Source organism: Chanodichthys erythropterus, chromosome 17 (genome assembly GCF_024489055.1).
Source record: "Chanodichthys erythropterus isolate Z2021 chromosome 17, ASM2448905v1, whole genome shotgun sequence".
In the NCBI taxonomy this organism is placed as follows: Eukaryota; Metazoa; Chordata; class Actinopteri; order Cypriniformes; family Xenocyprididae; genus Chanodichthys; species Chanodichthys erythropterus.
The window spans coordinates 19017501-19045169 of record NC_090237.1 but is presented as its reverse complement, the minus strand read 5'-3'; the positions used below and the strand labels follow the sequence as shown (position 1 = coordinate 19045169).

Genomic DNA, 27669 nt, shown 5'->3' with positions numbered 1-27669 from the left:
TAATATTGCGGTGACTTCTATTATGACACAATTCTACGGGTTGAGAATCACACGGTCTGGGAGCGCACGCACAGAGATGAGAGTCACGTGAGGCTCTGAACTCAACACTATGGCTTCTAAGGACAACAAAATATTCTCGACTTCTTAGGAAATTATTGTGCGGTTATGGTGGTTCTTAAAGTACTGGAAATATAATCTATACATCCCGCAAACATGGGACTTGGCATCGTAATGGCAGTTGTTCCAGAGCTCAGTTGCTGACAAGCAGCAAACAGTGCAGAGGTGAGCAACAACAACAGCTAGATGAACTGATCTCTCCTTTTCCAAATGTTTGCTTAACGGTAGAGCTTGTGTAGTTACTTCAGCCTAACAGGTTGCCTTGTGATTTAATCAAGTATAGAGAAGTGCTCCTCTGAATCTGTAACTTTACAGGCGAGAACTGACAGAAGTGCACTATTTCCTTTTCCTCTGGGCAGTGTTAAAGAGGAACTGAAAATGTTACAGTAATTAAAGATGAATTAATGTAACGTACTGCATCTTATTGATCGATATTTCCAGTAGATTGTGTCATAGATGATTATGTTATGATTATAATTGTAGTTATCGTGCTGAAGTATGGTAGAACAGTCACGGGGTAATGCATGTCATTTTGTGTGATGACATCAGTGCCCTCGACAAATCATTAGTTGTTGCTGGAGCGAAGATGATTTGATCTGCAAGCTTCTGCTGTGCAAACATATGGACAACCAAATTTATTAAATATTACATATTTTAAATTGTTATTTGCATAACATTATTAGTATAATAAAATAATTATACAATTATTAAAGATTATAATTAATTTAAAAGAAGATTTACAATATTTTATCTGTTCATCATGAGCATTACATTTAATAATTTGTGTAAGTAATATGCATTATTGCCATATGGTGTTGAGTGGATTACTTCTGAAATGTAATATGGTAATATATAAATTAGGCTATGCTACTATAAATAGGGTAATTGGTAACAATATTCTTCAGATTACACTTTTAAGATCATCTATGATGATCTACAGTAATTTATTTAATTATTTTCCTTGGACTTGCACATAGTGCTTTATGTAAGTTTACATTATTATTACTCAAGTTTGCAGTGGATAATAATACACATTTTCCATGTGTCTCCAATAAAGTTATTTTTTATTATTTTATGTTATGAAAATATGTGTCTATAAAAACTAATAGGATCTTATAGTGCTTTTTATTTTACTTCCTGTCATTCCTGACATTTTCTTAGCTTCTTGTAGGGGTGTACAAAGGCCACAGTCTGGTTAACTGAAAGAGATCATGGAGTGGTTGGCGCCAGCCTTGGAGAGAGACCTGGGTATTGATCAGCGGCAGACAGGACCCAGTCAGCGACCCAATGAACTGGTGGTCCTGGTCCCAACTCGCTGGGTGATGGCCCTGAGAAACAGGAGAGTTACTCGCTGTGCAAGATATGAGTGCTTTAGTGAGGGGGAAATATGCACTCTTCTCCAGCGCTCTCAGATGAAATTGCCATCTGGTTGGACGCGTGTTTGTATCCAAGGCCTTAGAAAGCGCAAACTGGGATACCGATTAGCCAGGGAACCAGGCTGCCATGGGGAGGGAGTCCTTCAGGACTCTTTCATGACTCTGATGCAGGGAGTATCCCAGTCTAATTTAAGGTACATTACACTGTCTTTCCTTTATATATATTTTTTTGTGAGAATATGCTTGCATAATTGTTGTTTTTAATTCTGTTGATTTAAACAATCTGTTCAATATAAACTTCTATTGAGATGTGCAAACGCAATATATATCAAACAATATATATCAGGGTTTTTTTTTGCTTATATTAGAATTGGATATTTATTTTGTCTTGCTCATTTGCATTTAGGTTACCTTTGCCATAATCTAATGCTCAATTAAAGTTATTTGGTAACACTTTACAATAAGGTTCAGTAGTTAACATTAGTTGACTACATTAGTTAACATGAAGTAATAATGAACTGCACTTACACAGCGTTTATTAATCTCATTATTAAAATCAAGAATTGTATTTGTTAACATTAGTTAATGCACTGTGAAGTAACATGAACAAACAATGAACAGCTGTTTTTTTTATTAACTAATGTTAACAAAGATTAACAAATACCGTAACAAATGTATTTCTCATGGTTAATTTATGTTACTTATTACATTAACTAATGTTAACAAATGAACATTATTGTAAAGTGTTACCAGTTATTCTTTAAAAACGGTAATTAATTTATTAACACTGTTAAATGCAATCTTTAACAAATTTCAAATTGCATAATATCCATTTTTCATACTGTGCATTATGATGTCATGAGACCTACTGTTCTGTTAATTTTTTATAGTATTTTCCAAGCAATAAGCATTTGGTGAATCAGTGTTTACTTGTAATATCCTACATATAGGGTTTTTTTTTTCCTGCATTTTTTTCAGAAATCTGTGGCGTGAAGCTTACATGAACCATGTGCAACCATATGCAGATTTGGTTGAGCAGACACCTGTTTTAGCCATAGATGCAGTTCGGCAAGCCTTGCAGAAACTGTTTAGCTCCGGCTTTATCTCTACCGATCGAGTGTCACCGTCCCTCTCTCCAGCCAAAGAGAAGGAGAAAGACTGCCCATTCCCATCCAGCAGCTCAGCCCCCAAACAAAGTCCTGACAGTTTGTGTCCAAATGTGCTTCCTGTAGAATGCTTGTTGGAGTCAGAGGAGGTTCTTTACATGGTTTTCCCATACACACAGTACACTGTTCATGACATTGTCACATACAGTCCAGCTAAGCTGGCTAACAGCCACGCTAAGATATTGTTCATTTTGTACCAACTACTCATAGCAATGCGCGAATGTCATGCCTCAGGGCTATTGTGTGGCGAACTCTCCTTACTTGACATTGCAATAGATGAGCAGCTCTGCAGTCGCCTAAAGGTCTCACTGGCGCATTATGAAAAGTTTGGAGAATACAGGGATGATGTGTCATATGCATTAGAAAGTAGAGTGCCAACAAGTGTTACAGTAAAAGACAATCAGAGTCATAACAGTGGTGTGAGTGAACAGCTTTGTCAAAATTGTCTGGATGAGCTCAAATCTCTGGTCCTAGACTGGGTCAACGGTCGAGTCAGCAACTTCCAATATCTGATGGAATTAAATCGACTGGCTGGGAGGCGTGAGGGAGACCCAAACTATCACCCGGTTTTACCTTGGGTGGTCGATTTCACTGTGCCATATGGAAGATTTCGTGATCTCAAGAGGTCGAAATTTCGTCTGAATAAGGGTGATAAACAACTAGACTTCACATATGAAATGACCAAAGAAGCACTAGCAGCAGCTAATGGAAGTGGTGGAAGCAATTTTGCCTCAGATATTGGTGGACCAGTAGTACCTGGTGGCTCAGGACAGTCGGATCACCTCCATGTTCCCCATCATATCTCAGATGTTCTGTCAGACATCACTTATTATGTCTACAAAGCTAGACAGACGCCCAAATCTGTACTGTGTAGCCATGTTCGTTCCCAGTGGGAGCCCAATGAATATCCAGCTAGTATGGAACGTATTCAGAGTTGGACTCCAGATGAATGCATCCCAGAATTTTACACTGATCCTTCTATATTCCACTCCATTCACCCAGACATGCCAGACCTTGATGTTCCTCCATGGTGTAACTCCTATGAAGAGTTTATTTCTGTGCATAGACAACTGCTAGAGAGTCGAGAAGTGTCTCAACAGTTGCATCACTGGATTGACCTAACGTTTGGCTATAAGCTATCAGGTAAAGAAGCAGTCAAAGCTAAGAATGTGTGCTTGCACTTGGTGGATAACCACACCCATCTCACCAGCTACGGAGTTGTACAACTGTTCGAACACCCTCACCCACCTCGTCTTGCATCCTACCAGTATTCACCTCCAGAACCTCCTCATTTTGGTCCTGTGAATGTAACAACATGGCAGATTCCACCACTTGAAACCACGCTGGATGGTGTGGATGGATTGGTCCCAGAGGCAACAGGATGTGAATCCAGTGGCTGGTCAGTGGTAGGCAGAGACGAGGAGCTTGAGCAAGCAATGGAGGCTCTTGACTTAAGTGGCTCATTATCATCTACTTCTGTTCCAATCCCTATGGTTGGTTCTAGTGGAAAGAGCAGTGGGGAGAGTGTTTCTTTGGCTGTGTCTCCTTCTCATGGTTCTCTCCCTGGTGAAACACCTGGAAATGTCACAAATACCCTAGGATCAGGTATTAGAACATCCATGCTTCACAGAGCAGCGTCACTGAGTAAAAAACAAGAAGCTTCTAATTTTGAGAAATTCAAGATAAGCCTGCCAGAGGGATTCAAACCTCTGCAACCTTTGGAAGAGTTAGAAAAGCTCAACAACTTCTTGGTGAAAGGTCTACACTCCCAAGTCCATCAAGACCATACAACAGGTCTTGACATGAACAAGAAAGACTTGAGACCTGCAATGAAAGTTCCTCTGTCATTCACAGATCTTTTCCAGAGAGATATGCAAGCCTTGGGTGTTCTCATCGCTGAGATCTTTTATTCCTCCAAACTGCGAGGACTGAGTCCAGGAACACATCTGAGTGATCGGTTTCAAGCAGTATTAAAGCTGTGCTGTACAAACCTTCGAGATGTTCCACTACCACTCCATCATGCACTGGAGACTCTTCTGCAGGTCCACAAACATTGTTCCAAGACAGAAATATTCACAACATACCCACAAGGACTACCATTTCTGTTCAAATATGACCCTATTTATGAGGGTCTTCCACCACCAAACCCTTGGCAACTGCTTAGCCCTGTCCTATCCCCTCTACCCTTTCCAGCATATTTTCCAACACTGCATAGATTTATATTCTCCTACCACTCCAAGATGGAGTCCATTAACAGTATCCAGGGCCGTGACATTGTGTTCAACTTATGGCAACAGCTGGAGACACTTCTAAAGGGTGACATAACTGCAGAGGGGCTTGAGATTCTTCTACCCTTTGTGCTTTCTTTGATGTCAGAAGAGTCCACTGCTGTTTACGCGGCCTGGTACTTATTTGAGCCTGTGTCCAAGGTTCTTGGGCCTCGCAATGCCTCCAAGTACCTACTAAAGCCTCTGATAGGGGTGTACGAGAATCCCAGATGCCTTCGAGGCCGCTTCTACCTCTACACGGATTGCTTTGTGCTGCAGCTTATCGTAAGGCTTGGTTTGCAGGCCTTTCTTTCCAGCCTTCTTCCACATTTTCTGCAGGTCATCACTGGCTTTGAAAGCTGCAATACAGCTGCAGGGACTGAATGGGAGGGCTTAAAGGTTTTAAGAGGAGCTGCTGGTGCCTTAGATGAGGAGGAGGAGGACTATGAGTGTGAGGACGGGAGGTCGTCTACTGCCACATCTTCTGGCAAAGTAGGAGGAGGCAGTGGAGGTGCTAGTGGAGGCGTTGGTGTTGTTGGAGACCAAGGACTTGTGGATTACTCCTCAGGCATCAGTCTCAATGACCAGGTTTTTCTGACTGAAGGTGAGGACTTTCAGAATGGCTTTTATGTGAATAATAATGCATCTGGAGCAACAACAACGCTTGCTGCCAAACAGCAGAACCAAAGCCCAGCAAATAAAGACCAAGACCAGGAATCTCTCAGTGTGGGGAAACTGAGCGACAAGAGCAGCGCTAGTGAGGTGTCCATTGGAGACCGGGCAAGTTTAAAATCTGCTGACAGCTGTCAAGACCTGAAGCAAACTAGTGATGGTGAGGATGGTGGAGAGCTTGAGGATGAGGAGGAGACAGTAGAAGACAGAGAGATTACAGTGCAAAGGGTGCCCAGTCTGGAGATGACTCTTTCAGTCTGCACAGAGGAGTCTGAGGCAACCGTGGCCACACTTGAGGGAGACATCATGAATGGAATTGCGCAAGAAGATGCAGAGAAAAACATGGAGGAAGAAGAAACTGAACATGACACTTTAGAGGACTCTGAGGAAAAAGAACACAAGATATTATTAGGTTAGTTAGAACAGAGATGGATCTTTTTGGTCATGCATTTGATTTATTTGTACATTTTTAATATTCATACTATATTTTACAATATTCAACAGTACACCTGAATTATGCAATAAAAAAATACAATATCTTTTCCAGACACTGTTTGCAAAACTGTCAGATGGCTGTCTGCAAAACTGGGGCCGACATTGACATCTCGATTCATCGCTAGGAACCTGCTGCGATTACTTACTTCATGTTACATAGGTACAACTGCAGTCTCTTAACTGACATTTATCTCTGTATTTTAAACTTCTTGGTGGTTTTGGCTTTGAACATTTGTCGTAATGGTTAAAAATTATCTTTTTGTTTTTTAAGGTCTTGACAAACACCAGTTCATGCTCTCTGCGAATGAGGAAAATAGCCTCGAGAGCGTAGGAAGTGTATATGAAAAGAAACCAGTTGTTGGTGACCAGACTGCACGACCAGTTCTCGAGTGTCTTATTTACATAGCGCATCTCTACGGAGAACCAGTGTTGACTTACCAATATCTACCTTACATTGGTTACCTGGTAACTGAAGCTTTTGAATCTCAATTTCTATGAAATTTTTTTTTTTTTTTTTTTTTTTTTTTTAAATAGCCTGGCAAACTTTTTTAAAGAATTTATTGTAATTGAGAAATTATTTTTCAATAATTCATTTGAACTGATTAATAGTAAAGCATTTGTCTTGTAATTTTTTATTTAAATTTCTGCTCCCTTGAAACTTGCAGGTCTCTCCACCTTCTTCTTGCCGTTTGAACACTCGAAAGGAGGCTGGGCTTTTGGGTGCTGCAGTACTCACTCAGAAGATTATAGTGTTCCTGTCAGACACCACTCTAATGGACATGCTGATGAAGATTAACCAGGAGGTTCTGCTGCCTCTGCTGGATTTGTTAACATCAACTAAGATGGGGTAAAAGCTTATATATAGTGCATCAGTCATGGTTAGGAAGTTAAAACTTCCCATGAGAATCAGAGCTGACCTCTGGTTTGTGGCGCGCATGGGCTAAAATGGACTCTTATTAACTTGTCTCTCTGTGTTCAGCTTTCCTAGTGGAGTGCAGACTCGTTCCGCATTGTGTCTGAAGACCCTGAGCCTCATGGCACTGATCTGCTTGCGTATTGGCCGAGAGATGGTACAGCAGCACATGGCAGAAACTCTCCGTAGGTTCTTCCAAGTTTTCTCCTTCCTGAACTGTCTGCAAAATCAGGTAACCAAAGACAATTTGCAATATTTTATTTTATATAACCAAGCAAGTCACAACAAATTCTTATTTTCAACAACAGCGTTGCAAATATTATATTGGATATTGTATAATAAATAAACATAATTATTTAATGATATAAATGAATTTTCTATATATGCAGATGGGAAGTGCCCCACGTAGGGAGGTTGGAGACTGCACATACCTAGACGTGTGCATTCCAGATGGAACAGAGGTTACTTGTGAGCTTGGGGTTTTGGAGGAACTTCAGGCTGTGTTTAATCCTGAAATGGCTTATGCATCTTACATTCCTTTCTACTGTCTCATTGGTAAAACACATTTCTATTGGTTAGCTTGCCTAACACACCTTTTATGCATTGAAAAAGCTGTTCTATTCACTTGTTTTTTTGTTTTGTTTTGGTTTTTTTTAGGTGATGCAGCAATTCGCAAACTGGATCTCAATCACGAGCTAGTTTGGAGTCTTGCCCAATCATATCATGAACGAGCAAGTCCAGGTAGCCCAGAAGCCAACCCAGTTGGAGGACAGAGAACATCTGCTACAGGCCTCTCTCCTAGTATGGGCCGCCATATGGGTCGTAGTCCCTTCCCTGCTCCCTCGTCCACTTCCACACCACTAGGTGGAGACATCCTGCCTGAGTCAGGAACCTTTGGCAGTCATCTGGTGGGAAACCGTATCCAGGTACCCCGGGACACTGAAGCCTGTGGGAGTCCAAACTTGTCCTCTTTGGAAACATGGACAAGGCCTTATGGTAGCAATGCTCCTCAGACAAGTATAGCCACCACTACACTTTCCTCAGCTGGACCTTCGTTCTCTCACTCCTCATACTCTTGGGTCCTGGGATCCACTCCGGAGGACAGCGCACTGAAACAGGACCTCCCACGCAGCAGCCGCTCCCTGCAGGGTAACTGGCTTGCATACTGGCAGTATGAGATCGGCCTTAACCAGCAGGACTTGCACTTCCACTTCCACCAGATCCGTCTTCAGAGTTTCTTGGGCCACTCGGGCACTGCAAAATGTCTGGCGCCACTAGCAGGGGAGGACTACTTCCTGTCAGGGAGTAAAGACAAAACTGTAAGGCTGTGGCCGCTTTATAACCACGGTGATGGCACACGAGAGGTTGAGCCCCGACTCACGTACGCTGAGCACCGCAAATCTGTGTTTTATGTTGGCCAGCTAGAGGCCTTACAGGAAGTGGTGAGCTGTGATGGTACTGTGCATCTGTGGGATCAATTCACAGGTGAGGATGTAATAATACTGTTAATTTGAGCATCTGTCGTATTACTGACCTTTTGTGGCATATGTTAATAGTTCATTTTTTGTGTGATTAACCTTTTGGTTTTTTTTCATTCGTAATGAGTAACATTTTATGTTTCTTCAACCTTCAAGCTTTTATCATGCTTTCAATAATTAGTTTTTGCAACCTTTCAGATTTATGCATAGACTTCATTGTTTACCCTCATCCCTGACCTAGATTTTAAATTTTAATCTTTGAAAATAAATCATAGAAATATGAATTATTCATTTAACATTCTAAACAAAAACATAATTAAATAAACATTTAGTTTACAATATATTAATGTTTAAATATTTTTTTAATCAAATAATGTCATATTTCAAATATTTACTGTGTGAAATAGTATTATAGCAATTTTTTTTTTTTTTTAATTACCATTGTTCCACAGTTATCTCCAGTGACAGCAGTGAAATATGTGATGTGATATATTTTTGTTCATCATTTCCAATTAAGCTGTCATTTTGGCAAATGATGCAAAAAGTATGAAAACATTTATTTTTGTGTATTTCGGATACATACAATGGTAGCTGTTTATTTAGCCATAGGCAGACAAAGGAGCCTGCCATTTTATCTCAAAAACTGTCATTTCCATTACAGAATGCTATTATTAATAGAATCATTAATATACAAAACATATATACATTACAACTTGCATTACAAAGTAGAATACATTTTTTGTACATATTGTATGTTTTGGCTGTGTCTGTCAGACCAACAAATTTAACATGATTCCTTGCTCTCTCTCTCTTTCATATGACTAGGTAAGAATTTACGCTGTAATGAACCTCTGGATGGGAAGAACCCCATCACAGCTGTCACCACTATGCCAGCTCCTCACTGCAGCATAGTGTTTGCTAGCGCTGACTCTGTGCTGCGTTTCATAGACCCGCGCAAACCTGGCTTGCAGGTACTGCTCAGTCCTCTGTCATCCAGTCATTTTTACATCAATTGTTTTTTATCAAGCATTATAGTGGCCAGGCAGTTTTATTCCTTCGTGCATTTGTGCAGTGCTTATGATTACCAGTAAGGACTCTGTTATTTCTCTGTTGACAGCATGAGTTTCGTCTAGCCTACAATAACATGAATGCTGGGCTGATCCGCTGCTTGGCTGTCAGTCCGGGGGGCCGCACTGTGGCGGCAGGTTTCTCCACTGGATTCATAGTGCTGCTGGATGCAAGAACGGGTCTGGTGCTAAGAGGCTGGCCTGGTCACGAGGGAGATATACTGCAAATGAAAGTGAGTATGCAAGTCGTTGGTTAATGTGTAATGCAAGACGTGCATACGACTGCATGCTCTGATGTCCTTTGATGTTTTCACAGTTCACGTGCTTGTAAACAATAATTGCATCTGTGTTGTTATTAGGGAATATTACGTAAGAAAGATACACGCTGTTCATAAAAACTGTGAATCAGATTGTTTACTTCTCTACCACTCATCATGAGTTGTTATTCCAAATGTACAGGATTACATTCACTGCATGACCTTGTTTTAGAATGGCAAGGAACCAGAAATCATGAGTGTCCAGTGGATTACAGGAAATGGACTTTTACACATCGGTTTCAGTGTCTTGATTCACATCAGTGCTTGAAATGTCAGTATGATGAGTAAAACTTGTACTGCGTTGGTTTGTTCAGATGCAGTCAACAAGCGACTAGAACTAGGCAAACTTTATTTAACCCTGATTTGTGGGGTCAAAGGTCTGTCTCTGCCACCAGAGGCCCATGTTTGGGCAAATATAGACATGAGTTACTCATTAGGACAAAATCTATGAGCCGTGCAGATTGCTGCACAATTACTTTATTATTCTTGACTTATTAGGAAATGGATGAACCTTAGCAGGGTTCAACAATATTTAGCAGCGTTCCTTCTGCCCCGGGGCCATTGTTGAGGGAGTTTTGGGCTGCTGCCATGTTGCTACTGATAATCTCACATTTATGGATCTTGTACATCCATTTTTATGCCTTTTATGAATTTAACTATTTGATTTTTTTTTTATATATTCAACTTAATTGTCACAAATTCTGCTGATTAGTCAACAAGATAATGTGGTCTAGTAGCTGGTTAACACAGATTTTTGCAAAAATTACTTGGGATAGTCTTTGGAAAGTTTGGGGTCCTTAAGATTGTAAATAATACTTTTAATCCGCATGGATACATTAAATTGATCAAAAGTGTCAGTAAAGACATTTCTAATGTTGTAATTTTTCGATTTCAAATAAATGCTGTTCTTTTAAACTTTCTATTTATCAAAGAGTATTGAAAAATTATTTTCAGTGTGTGTGTGTATATATATATAAAAAAAAATTTTTTTCTTTTTTTTTTTTTTTGATCAAATAAATACAGCCTTGGTGAGCTTAAGAGACTTCTTTCAAAATCATTTAAAAATCAGTATGCTATCTTTTTCCAGCAAAAGTGTATTTATAAATTTATTGGGTTACTTTCATTTCTAGCCTGTTGCAAATTTTCTTTTTGTAAAGAAACAAAAAATAGTAAAGAAGACTAAACATTACATTAAAAATATGAATATTCCTAGCAAGCAAATATTAAAAAATGGATCATTCTTTTATAGTTGAGCCAGTGAAAATGTTGGCACTGCAAGTAAAAATCAAGTACTGGGTCATTTAAAAATTGTTGACACCTGTTAACTGATTTTTTTTATGTATTATTTTGTAGGCAACAGAGGGAAATTTGCTCATTAGTTCTTCATCTGACCACACATTGACTGTTTGGAAAGATGTGGAGCACAAGCCACTCCACCAGTACAGGACTCCATCCGACCCCATCCATGCATTTGATCTTTACGGTGCTGAGATTGTGGCGGGAACTGTTGCCAACAAGATCGGTGTGTACTCCATTCTGGACAGCACAGCCAACCTGGGGGGATCCACCAAGCTCAGCTCAGAGAACTTTCGTGGGACTCTCACAAGTCTGTCTGTGCTGCCCACCAAGAGGCTTCTGCTGCTCGGCTCTGACAACGGTGCCATCAGGCTGCTGGCTTAAACGAACTAGTGTTGTGTTGCTTTTTCAGAAAATAATATATTCCTTGTGCCACTTTTGGCTCCTTCCCCAGAATGAAACAATCTTGCCAACCATGCACAAAGAAACCTGTTTCAGTTGTAGAAGGAGCAAGCCTGATATTTCCATATTAACATCGCTGAAAAAGAACTTGCGACCTCGCCCTTTAGTAAGTGACCAAAACTGAATTTTGCCTCCGATTCATACAATCAAAATAATGGTCTTTTTTTTTAATGATTTTTAGGGTTCATGTGATATAACTGCACTAGCTGCTTTGTATGTAAGAATCGACTCAAAAAAGTCAAGTGAATGGACTCTTAGATGAATGCATGAGATGAGCTGCTCAGGAAAGTTCAAGTGTGGTTCTAGTGTAGCATTTACACTTTCCATTAGACAAGTGAAATCACCAAAAACAACACTGTGAGAATCACAGGTTAGACTATGTTGATCATATCATATGATTCGATTCACCAGACTTGCTCGGCAACTATGCAGTATTCATGGTAGACGTTTATAGTGCACCATGTTTGGCACTTTTTTTCTATACTACGCAGTACGTTTCTACATCCACGTCAATGGAGCATAATGAACAAGACAATGTGACCTTGGTCAAGTCCAAGATGACTCTTCGTTCTGTTACTGTACACTGACTAAGAGTGTAAACACCTAATATGCAATGGGGTGGTCCTGAATCCTGAATTTGGACCCTCTTGACATTTAAAATGTATCTAATGACTATATAGATCAATTTGATGCTTTATTAACCTTGATAATGTATTAATTAATTTGTTTGTCACAAACCCAGGTCAAGTGACATGTTACATTTTACTCAACATACTGTATGTATGTTTGTATATACATACACATTTATATATGAATGATATACAAGATATATATCTTTGTTGAGCCTAATGCTTCTGATCTTAAAGAATACTTTTTTGCAACGTCCTTGAATAGATATCAACTAAAATCTAACCTATTTAATTTATTACTGGAATGCTTTATGTAAAACATTATCTTCTCTAGACATTCCGTATATGCAATGTTAGAATATTTAGTGAGAATTCATGCGTTACTGGCTCTTTAATACCACAATATATTTTCTGAAACCCACTAGCTGTCAGGTTTGAAGAATTGGCTTGTGAATTATGAGTTCTGATATGAGTTCAGGTCCTTATTATAACTGATTAGTGTTCTAGTTTTCATTCTGAAAAGCACATTATTTTATGTTACTAAGTAGAGGTTTTCATTGAATCCTGTATGCTCAGACAGTTTGGAAAAGTTGATATTGCTTTATATCTGACTCCTTGTAAGTATTTAAAAATGCAATTGGTTATTATTTTACTATAATTCATGCTAAATATAATATCCATTTGAGATTTAGCAAACATCTGTCTGATATATCACAGAAGCAGCACACCGTCTAAAACCACATTGGCTATTGCTCTTTTGTATTTCATTGTATTTTTCTTCTTTATTTTTTAAAACGTGACCTTTTTCTATATACTCACTAAAACGAACCTTTTCAATGATTTAAAATAAAAGAAATAGATAATAAATGTCTTGTATTTTTTTTTTATTTTTATTTTTTATTTCAACTGAAAAACATTCGAATGGGGCGATTGAATGACCTACTCGTTGATGAATGAGTGGGATGGTCAGTTGTTCGGGTCGCTCTAGATTTTCGTGCTTGGAACCAGAACACCCACCAGAGAGGTTATTCTGGTAGGACAAAGTCCATTTGATTATTTGCAACGCACTGCTTTTCAACTGCTCTCAATTTGGAGATCTTGGCAGATGCCACTGGTTTGTTTGTGTGGCAATATAAAAGCCCTCTATCCAATAACAGTCTATATTAATATCAGCATTGGCAGTGCTGACTTGTCATCTCCTCCTCATTTATGTGCAGTTTTTCTTGTGCAGCATGTTTACTCAAACTCAGTGTCTCACATGCACTGTCAGCAGTGAGTTGATTTAGCTCAGCAAACTATATAGTACCAGTTTATAACCTACTCCATACTTCACAGATCCACAAATCTACACACTCGAGTTTGATGTTTGACCCCAAGGTCTCTCAATATTTACATCTATGAAGAGGTAGGTACTAAGACTATGTGAGGTAAAGATCAATGAAAGTTGAAATGTAACAGCCTGCTCTGAGACTGCCAACCCCTTTTCCCATTGCCTATTTTGTGCTTTTCTTTCCTAAATCAGGGCTGGATCCTACAACTGGAGATTTGCACGGTAAGCACGCAGTTTTGTTTGTTGTCTTGTATACATTTTCACCATAAATAGTTGTTTGCAATGCATTAGGAAGATATTGTGTTGAAATATAGAAGTTGATTCTGTTGCCGCCAGCTCTTTGGGTTAGTAAATATGTATGTTTCATCTTTGTTTGTGTTTTTTTTTTTTTTTTTGATGCATAATCAATTAATAATCAGTTGATTCCCATGAGAATGTTTTCATAAAACTGTTTTTAAAAAAATACATATTTTGTGTCAGTAGTAAAATTCTGTAAAAACATTTCCATATCTATTTTTATTTTATATATATATATATATATATATATATATATATATATCATTTATATATATATTATTTTCCTGTGGTCTAAATTTATTTGAATCTGTAGCTTTAACAAAAAGCTTAACCCTGGAATTATGCAACAGCTGACAGACCTTTAGCCATGTTAAGTGTTTATTGATTATTTGACAATCTGCGAATTTAAAAATAATCCACCTTAAACTGGATTTTGTTAATCAGTTCACGTCTATATTTGTAGTTTATTGCCCGATTTTAATGGCAGTAGCTGGATCATGGATTTCTGTGCAAGTGAGGGAGACCTACAGGAATTATTTAAAAAATATGTTCTATCATCAACAAATATATTACCTGTGAGGGTGCTTCTTGTGTTAACATCTTAACAGTACACCCAAAATTTCTATTAATACGTATTTTATCCATAATGATTATGAGTATTTAAGGATAATATGTAACATGGAAGATTACCTTTGAACAAATGACTAGAGATCAATGAACAATAAACCAAACAATTACAAATGCTGTATAAATTGTTCTGTTCTTTGGTTTTTAGACAATCTTCTAGAACATGAACTTGTGTTTTCTGGCATTCCTCCTCCTTTGTTACGCCAAGCAAGGCTGGACGGTAAAGCACTCAACTGATCTTATATTGTTTTTTTTTGCTAACACTTTACAATAAGGTTCATTAGTTAGTTAATTAACTAACATGAACTAATCATGAGCAATACATTTGTTACTGTATTTACTAATCTTCGTTAACGCTGAAATTAACATTAATGAAGATTAATAAATGCTGCAGAAGTGCAGTTCATTATTAGTTCATGTTAACTAATGAACCTTAAGTTTTACCTGTTTTTTTTTTTTTTTTGTTTTTTTTTATATGATTTTATTCCATTGAAATGCCATGAATTGCTCTTTTTCACTGCAGGAAGATGCAATTGAACCAGAGGATGGAGCGGATCCTTTAATTCCTCTCATCCCACTGATACCAAGTAAACCCATATCAGTAAGAACCACAATGCTCAGTGCTCATCCTTAAGAGTATACACATGTTTAGACTTTTGACACTCCAATCGCACTGTTCCTCTCAGGATTTGAAGGGCACTCTTGACCCCACCATAACAGAAGCACACACGGGTTCTCCAGATGGCCTGGAAGCAGATCCTTCAGCCACGGTTTCCTCTCCTGGGCAGAAAGAGGGCTCCTCTGAGGAGGACCTTGATACACTCTGTGATGGGGAAATGTCTAGCCAACAGATTAAGCGGACCATAGGCAACGGCATTATGAAGCTTGGCCTTTTGTTCCTGGAAAACTTGAAGCCTAGTCCAGAGCAGCCAAATGTCATAATTTCCCCTCTTAGCTTGTCCGTTGCACTCTCGCAGCTAGCGCTGGGTAAGTCTGGAATCTACAGTAAAAACAAAATGTTTCATGTTTTGGTTTCTGTTCAGTTCATATTCATTTTTTTCATGCATACATATTAAAAACAATGAAACAATCTTTTGTCGTTTATCTGAATCTCAGGAGCAACAAATGAGACGGAAGAGCTGCTTCTACACCACCTGCATGCAGACGCATTGCCCTGCTACCACACTGCCCTCAGCAGCCTCCTGCGCAATTTCCGCAAAAGGAACCTGTCTATCGCCAGCCGCATCTATCTGAAAACTGGTGAGGGACACGCACATGTAACACAAAACATGTTCATTGTCAGCAATTGCATGCAGGTCTATACAATGGCCCCAAAAATGTTTTGTGTGTGTGTGTATTTAGGTCACTTAAAATAATATGAATTCTGCATTAGATGCATTAGTGCATTTATGAAGTAATTTTCCCTGATGTTCACAAAAGAACATATGTAATATGTATATATTAAAGGGTTAGTTCACCCAAAAATGAAAAATCTTTCATTTATTACTCACCCTCATGTCGTTCCACACCCGTAAGACCTTTGTTCATCTTCGGAACACAAATGAAGATATTTTTGATGAAATCCAAGAGGTATATGACTCATCCATAGACACCAATACAATCAACACTTTCCAGGTACAGAAAGGTACTAAAGACATCGTTAAAACTGTCGACGTGACTGCAGTGGTTCAACCTTCATTTTGTGAACCGATGAGAATACTTTTTGTGCACAAAAACAAAACAAAAAATAATGACTTTATTCAGCATTATCTTCTCTTCTGTGTCATTCTCATACATTGTTTGCGTCCAGCGCTTCCAGGTTCTACGTCAGAACGCTGACTCATTATTGGTCGGCTCCTGCATCAGCATCACACACATGCATAGTGCTGCTCACGTGAACAGCTTTGGCCAATACTGAGCTGGCGTTCAGACGTAAACACGGAAGCCTTCACTGTGTTTACAGTGGAAACTGCATTAAGGATGACAGGGAAGAGAAGATAATGTTGAATAAAGTCATTATTTTTGTTTTGTTTTTGCGCACAAAAAGTATTCTCATCGCTTCACAAAATGAAGGTTGAACCAATGCAGTCACGTCAACGGTTTTAACAATGTCTTTAGAACCTTTCTGGACCTTGAAAGTGTTGATTATATTGCTGTCTATGGACGAGTTATATACCTCTCGGATTTCATCAAAAATATCTTAATTTGTGTTCCGAAGATGAACAAAGGTCTTACCTGTGTGGAAAGACATTAGGGTGAGTAATTAATGAGAGATTTTTCATTTTTGGGTGAACTAACCCTTTAAAGTCACCATGAAATCAAAATTGACCATACTTATTTTTTATGCTATATTGTAGTGTTTATTATGATTGATTTATCTGTGCTCTTCATTGTCTTTTTTAAAATTCATGTGCCCTTATAATCTTTAATCAAAAACATTAACCTTCCCTCCCCCCTCAAAAAGACATCTCTTCCTGTCATGTGATATGGTGTGAGGGCGGGGCTATTGCGGTCTGTCACGTTTCTGCCTCCATTTTGTTAGCAACACCCAACTTCCAACAATCCAACCAATACCCGAAGGACCGGCCTACAATTTTTTTTCACATTTTAGAAGCCGTTTCACTGGGATATATACGTCACAATAGGGAAAAAAAGAACTATCGCAACTTCCATTTCATACCAAATTTAAATTCAAAATGAATTCATTTATTTTAATTGATGAAATATATTTGATGTATGATTATATTTTAGGCTTTAAATTTTCTTAATGCAAAGACACAAGTTTTTTTTAAAAAAATGTTATGGAAAGTATTTAAAACAACAAAATCATATTATTATCCATTCACTATAGGCTATTTGAATTTTTTTCTTCCATTTGTTTTAAATAGGATTGGAAATTTGCTTTTGTTTTTGTACAAAATCTTTCAACAACAATTAATTACTGTACTATGCAAAGCTAATGGTTTTCTTTTTCCCTCAGGATTTAAAGCAAAACAGGAGTTCATGGAGGATTCTCAGAAACTGTATGACTCAGAGCCGGCCATTTTGACTGATGTTAATGACATCAATGAATGGGTTAAGAAAGCCACAAATGGGCACATCTCAGAGTTTCTGTCCAGTCTTCCTCTCAGCACCGTTATGATGCTGATCAATGCTATGCACTACAAAGGTCAGAACAAACACCTGTTACCAGCAAGTATTTTGCAATTTCCTCTTGCCCTTCAGTGAGTCACATCAGAGGTTTGGCATCCATTGCATTATTGTTCCCTTGTTATTTCACAAGTGTAAATCAAAAAAGGACCATAGAATCCAAGTCTAATTTTCTCTTTGACAGGAGAGTGGCTCACCCGCTTTGACCCTCATTTCACCTCTTCTGAGCTCTTCTACATAGATGAAAACCAGATTGTTAATGTGGACATGATGCTTGGGCCTAAGTATCCTCTCAGTGTTTTCACCCACCATGAGCTGGATGCCCAGGTTATTGCCTTTAAGATGCTACTTCATAAATAGCACTGATTAAATCTCTCTTCCTTACTTTTTTTTTACCTTTTTGACCTCTACAGGTTGCTCGATTCCCCTTTAAAGGCGACAGGAGTCTACTAGTGGTATTGCCAACATCTGGACATGTGAATGTGTCAGCCATTGCAGCTAAGCTCAATATCTCAGATCTTTATATTCGATTACCACGAGAGAGAAACATGCAGGTCAAACTCCCCAAATTCAAACTTGATTTCAACCAGGACCTCCAAGAGGCCATGACAAGCATGGGTAAGATGTCTTGCATCCAGTACATACACTTTATGACTAGTTAGTGGTAAATATGTTTGACCAGCTTTAAGACCTATTATATATCTACTGCATTTTCAGTTGCCCCATGATAATCCAAGGAGATCATTCTGGATTTACAGTCATTTTAATATTCCTTCTCATTATGTATATTAACAAATATATAATTCTACTGTAATCCAGGTCTAGGAATGCTATTTAGTCATCCGAAGCTGGACCGCATCTCCGAGGGCCCCTTGTTTGTGTCCAGTGTGCAGCATATGTCCAGTATTGAGATAAATGAAGAAGGGGCAGAGGCAGCGGCAGCAACAAGTGTGGTCATCTCACGTTCCAACCCTTCATTTACTGTCAATCAGCCATTTTTCTTTGCCCTAATGGATGATTTGAGTCAAACGCCATTCTTTCTGGGAGTAATTTCCAACCCAAACCCTGGAGCATCCACTATGGTCACAAACTCTGGCAATTCAGACAAAACTAATGACAAGCCACAACCTTTTGAAGTTCATCCAAAGTAGTTTTCATACTTTTAGCAGAATGAGTCCATAAATGATTGTTGACTGCGTAGTTGGTCCCCACCGGGAGGCAAATTAAGGACATATATTCTAAAAGTAATTTGAGGTTTATAAGATATTTTAAAATTACTCCCCTTATGTGAATTAATGTTGTTCTAAATGTCCTTGCTAGAACAAATCTTGTTAAAAAAGTCATGATTTATTTCTTCGTTTTTTTTTTTTAATTAAAGAAATTTGAAGAGATATTCCTCAGTGCCTCATAAGTGTATTTATTTAAAGGGTTCCCAAAAATGAAAAACATTTACTCACTCTTATGTTATTGAAATATTTATTTCAGGTACTATAACAATCTGCAGTGCTACTAAGAGAGGAATCACTTGTGCAGCGTTTTATGTGATTTTACAAACATGTGCTCCAGATTATTACTATTTTTAATAAATACTGGTAAAAATGTACTGCATATAATTCAATAATCAACTTTTTTTTACCAATTAAATTGTATTTGGTCACATGGCTGAACACAAAGCAGGTTTGTTGAGTGTCAGTTTTTCTTATAGTATGCTGCAGTGGACACAACTAATTCAAATTAAAATGTATTTTATTATAATACATAATATGATTCATCAGTTATCTGTTTTAAACAGAACAAATTGCGGACTGGAAAAAGAAACAATTGTGCATTTGTTACATTATTTTGGAAGGATTAGTTAGGGTTAGTTCACCCAAAAATGAAAATTCTGCCATCATTTACTCGCCCTCAAGTTGTTACAAACCTGAATACATTTCTTTGCTCTGCTGTACACAAAGGAAGATATTTTGAAGGAAGGCCGCTTTGGGGCACCATTGACTTCCATAGTAGCTAATAAAATATTATAGAAGTCAATGGTGCCCCAGAATTGTTCAGTTTCCCACATTCTTCAAAATATCTTCCTTTGTGTTCAATAGAACAAAGAAATTTATACAGGTTTGGAACAACCTGAGGGTTAGTAAATGATGACAGAATTTTCATTTTTGGGTGAACTATCCCTTTAACATAATATGTATGAAAATTTCTGTATTTGAGATGCTTTTTTATTTTAAGAACGACATTTTGGAATGTAAAAGAAACATTCAATTATTTTGTTTATTAAGAAAATACCATACTGTACATGGCATCTTATACTTAATTTAAATTATACATGAATATTTTGATACAAACAACAAAAAGAGGGAGGTAATGTTGTCATTGACAACCATAGACTGTAAAAAGTTGACAACATTAGCTGATGTTGTCAACTTTTTACAGTCTATGGTTGTCAATAATGTAAGACTTGTTCTTGTGGCATTGAAGAAAAACACTGTTTAATGTAAAATGGTTTAAATAGAAGAAACATTAGCCACATTAAGTAGTTTACAACATTACAACAAATTAATTAAAATATTTTAAGACTCGCAAAACTTAGTGAATCAAAGAAGGAATAACACTATTCCGCTTCAAGAAACATTTGGCTAGCCTGTCATATTTATTTCGACGTTCAGCGGAAGTAGGTTGAAACGGGAAACGCGTCATCGTGTGTCGCACTTTCGCGCGTTTGGAGTGAGTTGGCGCGAGGATACAGAAGAGTGCTGAGGACCAGAAGCGGTTGTGATCTTTTGTCATTACAACATTTAATCTTTCGTTCGCAACACTTTGTGAAAACATGACTGTTAGACTGTCAGAAGGGGCAATTGAGGTAAGAATAAGACCGCTGCATTATTTCAACCGTTGCAGATATTAGCTTGCTAAGTGAGTTAGCCATCAAATGTTTCCTGCGGTTTCGGACTGTTATGACAGGGAGATAAAATCAAATTATTAACATTGCCTTGTGTTTAATGTAGTTATGTTTTCCTGCATGTTTGAACTGTAACAAGGTTAAAATCGAGGATGAAATGCAAGATATTTGTTTTTATATTGTCTGCTCAATGTGCAGACAATATAAAAACACTCTCAGTCATTGTAGGTGGAAAATGGCTCATGTGGTCAATTTTTCTTTCCCGAGTTTTGAATATGTGTGTGAAACAAGGCAGATATCTGATTTCGCTATTATTGTTGTTCTGATTTATTTGAGTTTTTTATCTTGTGTTGGATTGTATGCTTTTTCTTTTCAGTCCCTGACTAAAGGAATTGAAGTCAGCAACCCTGTTCTTCAATGTGTGGTAACTGTCAGATTCCTTGCACACTGTTTACAAGTTAATCAAATTATTTTGTTACATCACCTTATTCTAGGGATAGTGATGTTAAGACCATTAATATTGTAGACACTAATGCCAATAACAGATTTTGTGATTTCTGAGGGGAAAAAAATGTTAATGTATACATTAAAATAATGTACAATGTAAAAAAATGTATTAATAAGGTCTCATTTGTTAATATTAATGCAATGAGCAATATATTCTAACAGCATTTATTAACCTTTGTTAATGTTCGTTGATAGAAATGTTCATGTTCGTTCACAGTGAATTAACTAACAGATGTTAACTTAACGGATACAGCTTGATCTTAAAGTTTCTGTAAATGTTGAGATTAACATGAACTAAGATTAAAAAATGCTTCAGAAGTATTGTTCATTGTTAATTAATGTAGTTAACTAATGTAATAGGGATTGTTCACCCAAAAACGAACAGTTGATGGTCCACATTTACTTCCATAGCATTTTTTTCCCCCATAACTATGGGGCCCATCAACTGTTTGGATATCCATATTCTTCAAAATATCTTGTTTTGTCTTCAGCAGAAGAAAGAAATTCATATAGGTTTTAAACAACTTTAGGGTGAGTAAATGATGACAGAATTTTCATTTTTGGGTGAACTATCCCTTTAACAAATGAAACCTTATTGTAAAGTTTACTTTTTTCATTGCTCATATCAGTGTTGTTAGTAATTTAATGTTTTTATTAACTTCTGAAAGACTAGTTTACGCTTGTGTTTCTTTAAGACACCAGACCATTTATTTCCATTCTAGTCAACTGTAATGTAAGACTGTAAAATGTTGAATATTCTCTCCAGAACATCCGCAAGATTGATGGTGGAAATGGCCTGTCCCGTTTCCGTCTCATGATGAGTGATGGGTTGCACACTATGTCCTGTAAGTTTGATGAGTTTTCAGATGTCTTTGTGTGTTTAATTTGATGTCTGCCTTTAAAACCTGTTGTTTTACACTTGTTTTTACAAAACAGTTGTTGCTGGAGCTTAGGGCTGTGAATCTTTAGGTAGACAGCAAGTCAATTTGATTCGCGATTCAAGAGCAATTTTTGCAAATTCAGAAGGATTCGATTCAAAATGATTCACATTAAAATTTCTATGCGATTCGATTCTGCATTTTTATATGCATTCATAGGTTTATTGAAATGCTTCCTCCAGTGTCTCTTAGTCAGGATGAGAATTACACAGCGACCTTCAGGAGGTCTGAGAGTAAGGGCAAAAAACAACCTTTTGTCCATTTTTAATGTAAGTTCATGTTAGTTCTTAATGATGATACATAACTTAATTTTAATTGCCTAAAAATTTGCATTTGTAGAAATTTACATAAGCCAAAATTTTAAAAGGCTTTAAAGTATTATTAGTTCATGTTAACTGTAGTGCAGAATAGTGTTATGATGGCTACAAAACCTTATTAAAATGTTCCAGGTACATTAAACATAATGCTTACATGGAGAGACTACCCTAGAATATAATGCACTTTCCCAACTAATCGTAAACTAATCGATGCAACGAGAAAAGAGTGAATCGTTACACCCCTACTGGAGCTTGATTTCTCATGTGGGACTTTGTTGATGTTCATAAGCACCAAAGCCATATATTTCTCTAATATTTTTGTTACATAAACATCATGTTCATGTTAGATGTTTGTGTTTGAAAGTTAAACGGTCTATTTGAGATAATTTGAGTGATATTTTTTGAATGTAGTCTTTTACTCATATCATTGGGATGTAAACCCCAGCTATTCTAAAACATGCAAATATGAGAAAATGAGTCGTAAATCCATGCTTTTTTGTTGGGTTTTTTTTAAATAATGATTTTTCCTTGCACACAGCATTCATGCTCTCCACACAGCTCAATCCCATGGCTGAGCAAAACCAGTTGGCCTCTAACTGTGTGTGTATGCTGAAAAGGAGCGTCACAAATGTTCTCAAGGATGGACGGTAAGCATTCATCTCCAGGTCTTGATCCGATTTTTCCTTTTCTTACAGTTGTTATTATTAGCATGTATTATTGGCAGGTTTCTGTGTGGTTCTGCTTTATTAATACTACTGTTTAAAAGTTTGGGGGCAAAACTCTTGTAAAAAGTCTCTTATGCTCACCAGGGCTGCATTTATTTGATTAAAAATACAGTAAAATAGTAATATTATGAAATATTATTACCATTTAAAATAACTGTTTTCTATTTGAATATATTTTAAACATGTAATTTATCCCTGTGATGTAAACTCATTACTCCAGACTTCAATGTCACATGATCCTCCAGAAATCATTTCAATATGCTGATTTGCTGCTCAAGAAACATTCTTAATATTATCAATATTGAAAACAGTTGTGCTGAATAATATCAGGATCGTTTTTCATATTTTTCAAGATCGTTTGAAGAATAGAAAGTAATAAAAAACACCATTTATGTTAAATAGAATTATTGATAGTATTAATTTCTTATTAATCTTATTAATCAAACTTTTGAACAGTAGTATATTTTCATTAATGCATGTTATTAAGCTTTTGTGTTTGTTGTACACAGACGTGTGGTGGTTATACTGGACATGGAAGTACTCAAGTCTGCCGACCAGATGCCAGGAAAAATTGGAGACCCAACTCCTTATGTGGAGGGTGAGAGAGAACATTTGTCAAATGTCAAATTTAATTGAAACTTAAATTTGTTTTGCTCATATAAAGCAAACATCCCACCCCTCCTGGAAGTTCCCAGAGTTTCCCGCAAATTGAAAGCCACTCTCTAACGCCCACAAATTATGCACAATATCCTGGAAATCAAGTAAGCGTGAGATTTGTTTCCACGTGGCATTAAACGTGATCTAAGATCTATTGACAGAAGTGCAATATATTATACATAATTATGTTTTCAGTGGCGTATAAAGACCTGTTATGTTTTTATTACCTATTGGAGCCATTTCTATCTACATACACCTCGGGTCCCCTTACATGTTAAGTCGCCATTATGCGCCGGCGTGTTTCTACAGTAGCCCTAAATGGACAAACTGCTTTACAGAGTGTGTTTAGTCACTGTTGTTGTTGTTCTAAATCGTTCGTGTTTTTAGAGGCAACTTGCATCATCACTACGTTGAATACACAGGAAGAATTAGTAGTAGTAGTTTTCTGGTTTATTAGAAGCAGAGATCATTTTTTGTTAGAAGTAAAAAGAAGCCTAAATTGCTTGACTGGCTTATGTACTCGCTGCTGTCTCAGACGACATCTTTGTCTTGTGTCGGCCGAGCGGCCACTCTAGCTTCTCTATTTTGCTTTGAAAGGGGGGGGGTGAGTGTTGTTTGCAGTTTGCAACCTCACCGCTAGATGCCGCGGAAATTACACGCTGCAACTTTTAATATCAAGTTCAAGTTTATAAAGCACATTTAAAAATAAACATTGAACCAAAGTGCTGTACAATTAGGAAAATACAATAAAAGAAATGGGAAAAAATTAGCTAAAATTAAGAGTAAAGCCGGGTGCACACTGTGCGATAGTGGTCACGATTTTGTCTGAGACAAATTTTGAGAATCCTAAAAGATTCCTGTAACCTTAGGCTAAAATCTGTAGTCTTTGATCGCTAGTTTGACATGATCACCGACAGCCGATGAACCAGTTGCAAGCGTTGAAGAGTGGTAAACCTACATATAAGGAATTGCAGTAGTCCAGTCTTGATGTGATAAGTGCATGAGTCACTAATTCTAAATCCTTTTTTGAAAGAAACCATTTTAATTTGGCAATAGACCGAAGATGAAAAAAATCTTCCTTTAATAATGGAACTTATGTTATTAAATTACTTGATGTGTTTTTGGTGATCTGATCACAAGTGGTCAACCAAGAAGCATTACAGTTTACACCTGTTATTATCATGCATTTCATATGCGTCTCCTGTCAATATGGCTGGTCAACTTGACAACCACCACACCACAGTGGTAGAGTGCCAAAACACAGTTTTTGTTTGTGAATGCTGTTTTACGTAAAAATTATGACACAAGTGAAGCATAAAGCTTTTTTTTTTTTACAACATAAATAATAGGTTAGAAATTAAATGTTACATCACAGCCACAGAAACATTTTGATTTGTGCCGAATGACAGAGGTACATGAGCCCATAAATTTCAGCCATTTGTCAGTTTTGTATTCTGTTTTGCGATCTGGTCACCCGATTTTTCACACATTTAACAATATTCCATTATTATTATTATTCCACTGGACATGAAATCTCTTCTTTTTTTCCCCCCAGATATTTACTCACATCTCACCCATTTCCGCAGGGGATTACAGACGTTTCTTTCTTTCGTTCATTTATAATTAATATATTCACATCCTTTACTATGTTAAAGTAGAAGAACGCTGTAGGACAGATACCTTTCTTATGCGTCAAATTCTAATTAAAGGTCCCGTTCTTCGTGATCCCATGTTTCAAACTTTAGTTAGTGTGTAATGTTGTTGTTGTAGTCTGCAGTCCAATCACCGCGTCTGATTCCGGCTCAAATTGATAGGGTAAAATTAAAGACATGTTTACAATAACACTGAAGCGCATGCATCTCCACGTTATGGTAAGAGGCGTGACCTTTCCGGGACAAGTGCGCTCAGAGCTTTCGAATCACAACACAGGAACCGCTGGCACAATCAGAACTCGTTATGTATTTCTGAAGGAGAGACTTCATAGAACAAGGAAGTCATCAGCCCGTTTTTATGACGGTGGAAACAGCGGTATACAGATAATTAAATTATGTGAAAAATACTGTTTTTTTTTTTTTTTTTTTTTTACACAAGAAACATGAACACATGTTATATTTCACAGTATAAACACAATCAAAGCTTCAAAAAACCACGTAAAACGGGACCTTTAACACAGACTTGGTATGGCACGTGAAGTTTATTTGTATAGCACATTTCACACACGCCGGTAATTTAGTTTCTTTTTCTCTGGCAGTGCAACATCAAATATAGCCTAAATGTCTTTCACCTGCAGAAGATAAAATTTGCTCTTTAGACCTTTTACACCAAGTGTCAGTTGCTTTGGAACATCGGGAGAAAACGTGAAGATATTAGACGAGATGGTCTTTGTCCTGGTTAATCATATTAATTACCGCCATGTGTCCGACATTGTAAAAAGCGTTTACATTACCATTGTGCAGCGTTTACTTCAGTAAGTTGACCGAGTGGATCTCTGATCTCATGCGAGTGAGTGGAGGCAGGGCTAATGAGCTTATTCGTAAATCCGCGTATACTAAAAGAAGCGAGGGTGTAGGGTTACATTCAAGCTATTTTAATTAATGAAGATTTTTTTTCACAAAAAAATGCTTGTCATTTTGGTGTTCAAAAATGACTTTTAACGGATAAAATTGACTATGGGGGACCTGAACTTTCTTAGATTATTTAGGTTACCATTTACTGATATTTATTTAAAAATGAATTTATTTAGGACTATATATCTCTCCCTGAAATTTGTTTTTGCAGGATGGGATGTCTGAAGTTTTGAGTAATTTCAATACAGCATTGAGGCATGTCAGTCACCTTGTCCAGAGAGATTAATTTGATCTCATGTTTCATGTTCCTGGCATGTCTATTTGTGTTTTGTAGGTCAGTCAAAGGCACAACAGAGTACAGCTCCAGCTCCAACTGCACGTCCATTACAGCCTCAGAATGGAAGTGATGGTAAAGAAATGAACATAAATATGTATTTAATTTATTTAGTGTAGGTGCTTGTTTAAAAACCCTCAAATGTTTACATTGACAGTGTTACTGAGCTGTAATGCATTAGCTGACTGTTGTTACGAAATTCTGGATTGTTAAATTATTATAGATTATAACCATATGAATACTAAAATAACTAAAATATTTTAGTTGAAAGCTGACAAATTTTCAAGACACCCATAGGTCCTAGAGTGCTGATGTCTTACAATTTACAAAATTTAAGGCCATAAGTCTAAAATGACAAAATGATTGTTACTATGGTAATTGATTTGAAAATGAACACTGACCAACGGTTTTCTTAGGTGAACTGATAAACAACCTTTGAATTAAAAAAACAAAACTTTAAAGCATCTGTTGGATACGTGGAATACTGAGAATAAAGTAGAAACAGTGTTAATTAGAGCACCAGTAGAAAAGGTAGGAACCATTTTGCCGGTGGTGCGTTTATATATTTTCTATAATATTATTTCTAAGGAAAGCATAACTTTCATTTAAGCAGTTGCTTGTACTAGTCAGAGATTTGATCCAACAAATAGTGAGTGTTATGAGTGTTATTAAACTTAAATGTAAACTTGTCCTGTGCTGTTGGTGAATTTCAAACCATGTGGTTTGTTGAGGTGGGATATAATTCTTCACAAAGTAATCTACATGTAAGGAACAATTGACGACGGGCCGTTGAATTATTAGTAAAATAATGTACACCTGAGGTGGTTCATTCCCTTTAACATGTATTTACCCATTTTTTTTGTTGAAAAGCATTTGAAGGCTTCTTAATTTCATGTATTTTGGGCACAGAGTTTAATATTATTGGTGACATTTTTAACTTTAATGTGGATTCACAAGCTGATGTAGACATCCGTTTTAATTCACACTTAAAAGAATGTCACAAAAGATTGTTTTTGAGGTGTAACTTTAGTCTCACAACATAGCATCATGCCATAAATGCAAAATT

General features: G+C 37.2%; 3 protein-coding genes across 5 annotated transcripts in view; all 3 read left to right on the top strand.

Moving 5' to 3' along the window:
* The first annotated feature begins 52 nt into the window (after positions 1-52).
* On the top strand, positions 53-13305 carry wdr81 (WD repeat domain 81). Of its 2 annotated transcripts, none has more exons than XM_067366371.1 (12): positions 53-282; positions 1289-1687; positions 2472-6010; positions 6146-6253; positions 6365-6558; positions 6759-6940; positions 7073-7238; positions 7396-7561; positions 7664-8491; positions 9310-9455; positions 9602-9784; positions 11222-13305. In XM_067366371.1, the coding sequence occupies exons 2-12, from the start codon at positions 1329-1331 to the stop codon at positions 11546-11548; spliced, it is 6198 nt and encodes a 2065-aa protein (XP_067222472.1). In that variant the 5' UTR covers positions 53-282; positions 1289-1328; the 3' UTR covers positions 11549-13305. The 2 variants fall into 2 exon arrangements, with proteins under 2 accessions (XP_067222472.1, XP_067222471.1); XM_067366370.1 differs by having other exon boundaries at positions 1279-1687.
* A 244-nt stretch (positions 13306-13549) lies between these two features.
* On the top strand, positions 13550-19403 carry serpinf2b (serpin peptidase inhibitor, clade F (alpha-2 antiplasmin, pigment epithelium derived factor), member 2b). 2 transcript variants are annotated; one of them, XM_067366375.1, is made up of 10 exons: positions 13550-13661; positions 13780-13807; positions 14658-14729; positions 15033-15110; positions 15196-15496; positions 15626-15769; positions 17490-17678; positions 17844-17986; positions 18073-18277; positions 18479-19402. In XM_067366375.1, the coding sequence occupies exons 3-10, from the start codon at positions 14673-14675 to the stop codon at positions 18808-18810; spliced, it is 1449 nt and encodes a 482-aa protein (XP_067222476.1). In that variant the 5' UTR covers positions 13550-13661; positions 13780-13807; positions 14658-14672; the 3' UTR covers positions 18811-19402. The 2 variants fall into 2 exon arrangements, with proteins under 2 accessions (XP_067222476.1, XP_067222477.1); XM_067366376.1 differs by lacking the exons at positions 13550-13661; positions 13780-13807 and adding an exon at positions 13855-13929 and having other exon boundaries at positions 18479-19403.
* A 699-nt stretch (positions 19404-20102) lies between these two features.
* Positions 20103-27669, top strand: part of rpa1 (replication protein A1) — a 37538-nt gene continuing 29971 nt past the window's right edge. Inside the window, exons 1-6 of the mRNA XM_067364349.1 lie at positions 20103-20519; positions 20935-20982; positions 21832-21910; positions 22859-22967; positions 23555-23643; positions 26604-26678. Of these exons, the coding sequence (XP_067220450.1) occupies positions 20487-20519; positions 20935-20982; positions 21832-21910; positions 22859-22967; positions 23555-23643; positions 26604-26678 (433 nt within the window). The 5' untranslated portion in view covers positions 20103-20486. The remainder of the gene's footprint in view (positions 20520-20934; positions 20983-21831; positions 21911-22858; positions 22968-23554; positions 23644-26603; positions 26679-27669) is intronic.